Consider the following 8,972-nt stretch of genomic DNA (forward strand, 5'->3'; position numbering starts at 1 on the left):
AAAATTAAAAAACAGAGTATAAAATGTCTCTATTCGCAGACAATGTGATTCTGTCTCTGTCCTCCCCTCTGACATCCCACCCAAATTTACAATCTCAATTAGAAAAATGGGGTACGGTTTCAGGTTACAAAATCAATAATGATAAGTCAGAGGCCCTGAACCTAACCCTTTCACCCCCCGAAGTAAAATTATTACAAATTAACTTTACTTTTAAATGGAGCTCCTCAGAAATCAAATATCTGGGAGTCAAAATATCTAATTCATACATATCTTTATATAAATGTAAATTTCCCCCCTCTTTGCCAAAATTAAAGGCGACCTGGAGTGTTGAAACAGGTATCAAATATCGTGGTTGGGGAGAGTGGCATCGGTTAAGATGAATATTCTCCCTAGGCTCCTATACTTTTTTCAAACTCTACCAGTCAATGTACCCTTGACGGAACTCAAATTTGCAAAATAGAATTTTCCCATTTATATGGAGAAACAAAAGACCAAGAGTGGCAAGATAGGTAATTTTAGTGTCTAAGGCGTGTGGAGGTCTAGGAGTACCAGATATTATTAAATACTACTACTCAGCACACTTAAAACAAGCGGTGGTTTGGTGTAACAATCAAGTGTCGTTTTGCTGGTTGAAGATTGAGTCGTCCTATATCTCTCCCTTCACTCTAGAAGCAATACTATGGTCACGAGGAGAGATTGTTTCGGGCAAGATAGGCCTGGGAGCAATGAGGTGTACGTGGAAGATATGGACCAAGAATAAAGAAAAACATAAATTGACAACCTCTCCTTCCATGTTAACTCCTATTTTTGGTAACCCGGATTTTGCTCTGGGTTGTGCCCCTAATGATTTTAAACATTTTAAGGAGGCCAATGTCCAAAAGGTGGCAGACTTAATGGACAAAGACTCAATAATATCATTCCAAGATCTTCAACAAAAATTCCACCCCCACCATTTTCCACTCTTTAGCTTTCTCCAGATCAGACATTTTATATTAGCTATTTCCCAAAAAAACTAAATTTACAGAACCAACAAAATTTAAAAAAAGTTGTGTGTAAGCAGTATATATCAGAAGGGTCAAATATCAAAGATCTACTCGGGAATATCACTGCCAATAGTAACTGTCAACCATAGGTATATGACAAAATGGGCTAAGGACCTCAACATGGAAATAGATAAAGATGACTGGGAGGATATCTGGGAATCGGCAGCCAAAACTTCAATTTGTACAACTATAAAATAAAAATAACATTTTATTTCAATGGTACCTAACCCTGAGTAGGCTGAGCCAGATCTTCCCTGGCCTATCCGATCTCTGCTGGAGAGGATGTGGCCAGAGAGGAGATCTGGTACATATCTGGTGGTTTTGTCCCCAGATCCAGGTTTTCTGGAACATGATTAGAACTATGATCCAAGATGTTACTACAGAGAGCATAAAGATGGACCCGCTGTCCTTTCTACTGGCCAAACTCATAGAAGGACTCCTGACCCCCCAAAGAAATTGGCGGAATTTATGCTCACCGTAGCACGCTGCTCAATAGCAGCTGCATGGAAAAAACTGAAAGCCCCGTCAAATAAAACGGTTATCCATAGAGTTAAAGAAGTCAAAATGATGGAGCTCCTTTCAGCCCTCCTAAATCAGAAAACAGACCAGCATTATAAAGGTCTGGGACGCATGGACTGAGAACTAGAAAAATAAAGTCCAGAAATCTATCTCAACCAAAAAGAAAGCCTAATATCAGAACAGACATTGGGGAGATTCCCATGTCTTCCCCCCCCCCTACTTTATTACCCATTCCTATCCCCCCCTCTTCTGTTCTTTCCCCCCTCTTTCAAGTGATAAAGAATTTAAAGACTTTGAAGGTTGCAATCTCCTGATTGAGATCCTTTAGATATTTCTGGACTTCCAAACTAATATAGTTTGTGTTAGCTTTAAAGCTGCAGTTCAAGCAATATCCTGCATGTGTGTTTTTTTTAATAAATCAGTTCTGTAGTAAGAAAAAATACTTTTAGCATTTTCTGTTTAAAAAAACAACAACTTTGAAAGACCAATTTTCTTGTATTCTATTTTAACAAGCATGTTTGTTACTATAGCAACCATTTACATTCCCCAGATTTAAAGATGTCGCCAAACTTTGACGATCAATAGACGTAGAACTAATTGACCGGCAGCTATGCAGTTGTTTAGGCAAGTAGAGATTGCACAACTGAAACTATTGAAGTAAAAAAAAAAAATAAAAACAACGGGAGCTTGAACTGCAGCTTTAATGAAATATCTTAAGTCCTTATGTCTAGAATATGTGGTTAAATACCAAGAAAGTACTGTTGCTTAACGAAATATATGTACATTGTTTCTTTCTGTTTCAGTCTTATAATAAAAATATTTGAAATAAAAAAAATAACTGACTAAAATGACGAGAGAGAGAGAGATAGAGAGATAGAAAGAGAGATTTAGTTTTTTTAAACTGCTCATATTCACACACACACACGTTTTACCTGCTCATAGAGATCAATGAGTGTTTTGTCCGGCAGCTTCAGTGACTGTATGGCCTGTAGCACAGTATCCCAGTGTCCACTGTTAATGTCAGCCACAAAGCTCTCTATACTATCTACAGTGTTCAGAGACACAGTGGTCTCCTCTTGCAGCGTGGCTAAAGCCCGATGCAAACTGTTTTCCTTCAGGTACTGCATAATGAGACGTATGACGCTGGGGAGAGAATACACAAATTAGTATACAGTTTCTTCTAAAGCAACAATGCCCGTCACTGACCTCTTGTTGGGCGTAGGAGTTTGTGGTCTCCTAATGTTTGATTGTGGTGATCATACACACGATACACAATATTTTTTACATTTTTTAGCAGAAAATGGCATTTTAAATTCTGTGGGGCGTGGTCATGACATCACACGTCTGGTTCGTCCTCATTGGCTAAACCACCTTTCTGCAGGCGCGTGGCGGCAGTGACAGCCGGTCGGCCCCATAGAGGGCCGTATCTTGTTCTCGCCGCGCACACCATAGAGCCACAAGCAGTGGGATCGAGGCCTTACAGAGGCTTTGAGCGTTCCCCCAACATTTAATTTAAATGTTGTGAGGAAGAGCGCGGGGGCCTCCAAGCACCACACCCGCGTTTGCACACCCCTGCCCTAACCCAAGGGCAGGAGTAACAAAAGAAGCAGCACATCACAGGTAAGTGAAAAAAAGCTGTGTATTATCCAAAAATTGAGTACTTCAGCATTGGGTAATACCTTTTTTTATTTGGAGTAACAGTGGATATTATTAGACAAGCTTTCGAGAGTTCTCCTCTCTTCCTCAGATTAGCAATACTGATTTACAAAGATTTAATGAACTTAACACAGATGTAAAAAGACAGATAATGTAAGGCCGCGCTTATAGTGCCGGCGACGGATGACGTCACCCGTCGCCATTGCGCAAGTTATAATCATGTTTGGAGACGTCGCTGGCTACAAGGGGAGTGACGTCAGCAAAGGCGAAGGCAGAGGGGCTATGTGATTGGCTTATAGGCAGTCACGTGGGGAGACCGTCTCCGTAAAATCAAATTCTAGGGACAAGGATTTTGGTAGCGCCGTCGCTCCAACTATAAGCGCACGTGACGGCATCAATACAATGGTTTTGAAGCAAAGTCGCGTCGCCAGCACTAAAGCGCAGCCTAAGGCTGCGTCCATAGAAGGACAAGCAGCGTTGAGCCGTGCGGACGCTCCACGCGGAGCCCCGGCATCCTCAATGAGGATGTCTTTAGTGGGGGCTCACGCGAGCGTCCGCAGGCGTGCTGACGATTTGGATTTTTCAGCCGACAGCCAAGCTGTTTTTCAGTGCGCAGTCGGCTGAAAACATCCAATCAGCGCGAAGCAGCGTCAACGTCGCTGCCCCGCCTCCTCTGCCTCCCGATCGCGCACGCTGGCTCGCCTGCAAGTCCATGAAATCGCACAGGCTTCAGCAGGCGAGCCTCAGCACTGCTCCCCCCTCTATGGACGTGGCCTAAGACAGGAGATGTGGAGAATTTATTGCAGAGGATAAATAAACAGACAGGGAAATAAATGGATGAAAGGGTTACGGAGATATCTGGAAAGCATGTAGGACCATACAGTATATCCATCAGCAATGAAAGAGGTGTGGTGTACAGCAGGGGAGAAGTGTTTGGAATGACAATTAAAGAGTAAGGGAGAGCCATTACAAAAAAATCTGCGTGTACAAAACCCCATATCAACATTGCCCTCTTGTATAAGTGTCAAAAAGCATTATCATTTTAAGTTCAAAGGTTTTCTGTTCTTGAGCGCTTTTAAACATTCCATTGAGAATTTTGATTTTTAAATAATTTATGGAATGATCTGGCTGTGAGGAGAGGTGTCACACTGGTGAGCAGTATTTTCCTTCTTCATGGTGTGTTATTGTGCGCCTGTGTAGGTTCATTCTGGTTTTACATTTTTGGCAGGTCTCAACAATCTAACCATCCTGGGTCACATTTTCTGCATTGAAACACACGTGCACGCAAACACGCGCACGCAAACACACTTGCGCACGCAAACACACGCAAAGTAGCGATGGGGGGGAGGCAGTAATGAAGGGGTTACACCCCACAGGGCCACCCCCACCATCGTATGGGAGGCGAGGGGTTAACCGTTATGTTTATAATGTTTATAGGTGTTTTTATTCCCCTGCCTCAAGGCAAAATGTGTCTCCCCTGGTTACATGTATTTCTCCCATTTCACCCAACACATACACTGGGATCAGGTCGGGAGGAAAAGGGTGAATTGCATTAACATGTTTATTGCCCTTTGTTCCCCTTCCCGCCTTTTCTATCCCCATTTGCAGCCCATCCCATAGGTCGCCATTGGAGCTCCATGCAAGTCAATGGAGATTTCCGTGGTTTTAGCCTAATATCAGAAAAGACCAGCAAGTGGCGTCTGAGAGGACGAGCAGAACTCCGCCATTGAAATGAATGGAGTAATGTATTTCAATGGGGATTCCTCGAGTCCGACCTCCAGGAACGCGCTGGCAGACAGCCAAACCGCAAACCCCGAAAGCGGATACAATTTCAATAAAGAAGCTTTGATCACTCAATTGGCGTGGGAACTTTGTCACGGCCAAGTTCAGTCATATTAAAATTGTAGCTCCGGTTCTAGGGCAGCTAGCGGGTTAATTCTTTTTGCCCCTAGCTCAGGAGGACCCCCTTACTCGACCCCAACAGGGTCCGACGGGCAATGGCCGTGGAAAGGGTCGCGGCCGCTACGAGGGTTGCTCCATTGAGCGCAATGGCGGATAAAAAGCCGTGTGGCTTTAAAACACTAAGTAAGAAAGTGTAAAAAGTGAAAACCCTTATCTCCGGTTCTGTAAGGACTAGAGGACTTGGCCACCATGTAGTCACTGCTCCGACATGATTGCATGGCAATTTCCAGCCCTCTCCGATCAACCGAACGGAGTATGGGTAAATGTTTAAAGTGTGATTCTGCCATTGACTTCAATGGCAGAGAAATGCAATTTCTAACACAGGTCATTTTAAAATGTATTACTGTATCTCCGGTTCGGTGGGTCCCAGCGAGCTGAAACTTGGCCACCATGTAGAGTCCCCTCCGGCATAAGCATCTGGCAAGTGTTAGCCTGCTCGGCCCACCCGAACGGAATATTTTGATTTATATAAAATATTGGAACGGTACTATATTTTATGCCTGGCAGAAAGCCCGCGAAAATCCCTGACCCATACGGCATGTTAATGGGCAGGGGGCGACAGTGTGTCTACACAAAGGCCACTGATCAAAGGCTCATCCCCCCGGTTTGTATATACAGGGTGGAGAAAACGCAGGACATAGCCTTTCACATGAAGTGCTATAATTCACACCTTTAGTCAGGTTTCCCCGGCCCAGATCCCCATCTGGCAGACTCAGAGACGCCAACTCTTTTGCGTGGGGCTAGGAAAATGGGAGCCTGACTAAGGGATTGTGCGCATGTGCCAGCTAACTGGAGGCAGGTACCAAAGTGCTTCCCACGTTAGCTGGCAAAAGGTAATTGGGTGCAGACAATTGTCAACCAATATCTGAGACCCAAGGTTAAGGATAGAGCCCAAATCCTTTATAACTGATTGCCAGCTCTATGCCTAATGTTGTTCGTGACTACATCTAACTGCTACCTGATGCCTTGATGAATTGCTAATCCAGATCCTGATTACTTCATTGCCCCATTCCCTAAGTAAGTGTATATATTCTGTGTGTTATTTGTTCACCTTCCCTGAAGGAATAAACTTTCTTTATCATATCACAGTCGCATTCAATTCAACTCAGTTATTTTAGTGTATATTATAACCCTGTAAGCTATCGTGACACACACACGCAAACACGCACTAGTGTAGTTCTCGAACATTGAATGTTCTGTGACTTGCTGTGTGGGATCTTGGCATATGTTTACAAAGTTTACAGCGTGTGTTGTTGCTTGGTCTTGTGCCATACTCTGCGTCATTGAGTTCGTTATGAAGTTTTCTGTTGACTCATTTCTATCTGAGGTTTGGCGGTTGCCGCAATGCAAGGACGGCAGGTTTGGGAAAGATGTCTTTTAATGTTTCATCCTGTCAGCATAGGCTGCAGATCTTTGATTATTTTTCACATTCCCCCTAGGGCAGGGTTGTATGTAGCCAGAGTGGTATGTGTGTGGTTGTTATATAATCAAAGATCTGCAACCTATGATGACAGAGAAAGAAACATTAAAAGATATCTTCCCAAAACTCCCATTCTTGCATTCAATGCAACCGCCAAACCTCAGACAGAAGTTAGACAACAGAAAACGTCATAAACGAACTCCAGGACGGGGAGAATGAAACAAGCCCATGCAACACACGTTGTAAACATATGCCAAGATCCCACAGCCAGTAACAAACAAAGAACATTGAATGTTTTTCCCTCCCCCTCCCTTTGTGACATGCCCATTTATGATACTGGTTTCTGCAAACACATTTGATTTATTTCTGGTTCATTTTATTATTAAATGTTTATTCTGCATTACAACTGTTTTCATCATTTAGCTATTAGACAGCGAGTGCTGGTACTTACGTAGATTTGTTAGTACTATACAGGGGAATAAGGGTCCCCTTTTGTTCCGTGCACCCTGCAATTGCATATATTTAACACTATCAGAGTGCTGTCTATCGTCCCCTTTTACCATTGAATGTTAGAGGAACATTCATCCATTCATCAACATACACATCCAGGAATGTGGTATACAGTATATGATTCAATGTAGTAAATGTCATCAACAATGCTACATTAGTGAAACAAGCCAAAAACATCAAACCAGAATAAACTTAGACATACCCTGAAGGAATATATTGCACTCTAGTGGGACACCAATTGATCAAAACCAGATTATTCCATAAATGATTTAAAAATCCAAATCCTCACAGGAATGTTTAAAAGAACGGAAAACATTTGAACTCTAAATGACAATGCGTTTTGATACTAGAACACGAGGACTTAATGTTGATATGGGATTTCTTACAGTGATATTTTGTCCCTAACGGACATTCCAAACCCGTCTCCACCATTGGAAACCCCCTTCAAACTGCTGATGGATATATGCTCTCCAAATATCTCTGTGACCCTTTCATCCATTTATTCCCCTGTTTATTTACCCCCTGCAATGAAATCTGTGTTAAGAACATGAAATCTTTGTAAATCAGAATGGCTGACCTGCGGAAGAGAGAGAACTCCCGCAACTTGTCTTATATCAATTGTTACTCCAAATAAAAAAGGGGGCAGAGAGGGGAAGGGGGAAAGAGAGGGGGAGCGGAGAGAGAGGAGTGCGGAGACAGAGGGTGAACGGGAAAATTAAATCCCGGGCAACGCAGGGTATATCAGCTAGTGATTAATATAAGTGTGCCTATTTGTATACATACAGTGCAAAGACTCATTTATTGATTCCTCAGGCAATTAAAACAAAGAAAAAAAACAACTGCCCCAGGCTGTACTATTAACTATGGAACAGGAGGCTTGGAGAACAGATTCAGCAAATGAGTTACACGCCCCTCTCCCCCGGCTGCACTGCCCGCGGGCACAGTGAGGGAATATGTATTCCTAGACCGGTCAACTGCCTTAAATGTGCGCGCGGTACCCCACCTGCAGCCCCCTCCGGCGGGACCCCGCGCGTAAAACCAAGAAACTCACTCTGATGATTCGATCTCGATAGACATGTTCTCGGTTACCGGCTGCGGCTCAGACTACGCGAATCAGTGCCCCTCCTCCCTCTTACACGATAGCCTAGGCCCAAACACCAGAATAGTGTCGTCACATCCGGCTCGTCGCCTCGTCTCACCCCCACGTCACCTCCGGTTTCCAGTAGCGTGGTCTCTTTTTTTTTTTTGTGTTTATCTCTTCTCGCGAGAGATAGTGACGCTTGGTCGCGCGTCGCGAAATGGGACGTAAGCGGGAGTCATAGGTACTGGCGGTGGTTTATCAGTAAGAAATCAGTAACCTGCCGCCATGTGTAAAGTGAAATAAATAAAGTGTCCGTCTCATTTATTTGTAGCCTCATCAGTGTGAAGTCAACTGTAAAGGTTATGGTATATTATAACAGGTCGCCCAGCTCCCTCTGACTAATGTTCTGTCTCATTGATGCATCAGCAGCGTCATACACTTTAATTAAAGTTACTGCGTTTTTGGAAACTTCTACTGGCTCTTGTTTATATAAAGCAGCCGTATGTTGGTGAAAGAATAGGTGTGTTGCTCCTCCAAAAATGTAATCTGAAACGCTTCCATTTGAAAAATATATATATAGCTTTGGTGATTTGAACAATATTATGCCGTCTTTGTTCATTATTCCTAAGATATTTGGGCTAGTCTATAGACCTGTATGTATATGTAGCCTAGGCTCTGTCCGCTACCTCTTTCCTTGGGCCCTAACAGTATTAGTCCTGCTAGGGTCACCCGCAAGACCCTGTGCACCCACTCATCAAAGTGATGAAAAAAAGGGGAGAAC

General features: G+C 43.4%; 1 protein-coding gene across 2 annotated transcripts in view; it reads right to left on the reverse strand.

Moving 5' to 3' along the window:
* Positions 1 to 8,322, reverse strand: part of SMU1 (SMU1 DNA replication regulator and spliceosomal factor) — a 35,191-nt gene extending 26,869 nt beyond the window's left edge. Inside the window, exons 1-2 of one of the 2 annotated variants that reach the window (XM_075604403.1) lie at positions 8,162 to 8,322; positions 2,495 to 2,705 (exon numbers count right to left, since the gene is read on the reverse strand). In XM_075604403.1, coding sequence (XP_075460518.1) covers positions 2,495 to 2,705; positions 8,162 to 8,187 — 237 coding nt within the window. In that variant the 5' untranslated portion in view covers positions 8,188 to 8,322. Of the gene's footprint in view, positions 1 to 2,494; positions 2,706 to 7,893; positions 7,913 to 8,161 lie in introns of those variants that run through there. The other variant, XM_075604412.1, reaches the window with a different exon arrangement.
* Between the last annotated feature and the right edge of the window lie 650 nt (positions 8,323 to 8,972).

Source organism: Ascaphus truei, chromosome 1 (assembly GCF_040206685.1).
Source record: "Ascaphus truei isolate aAscTru1 chromosome 1, aAscTru1.hap1, whole genome shotgun sequence".
In the NCBI taxonomy this organism is placed as follows: Eukaryota; Metazoa; Chordata; class Amphibia; order Anura; family Ascaphidae; genus Ascaphus; species Ascaphus truei.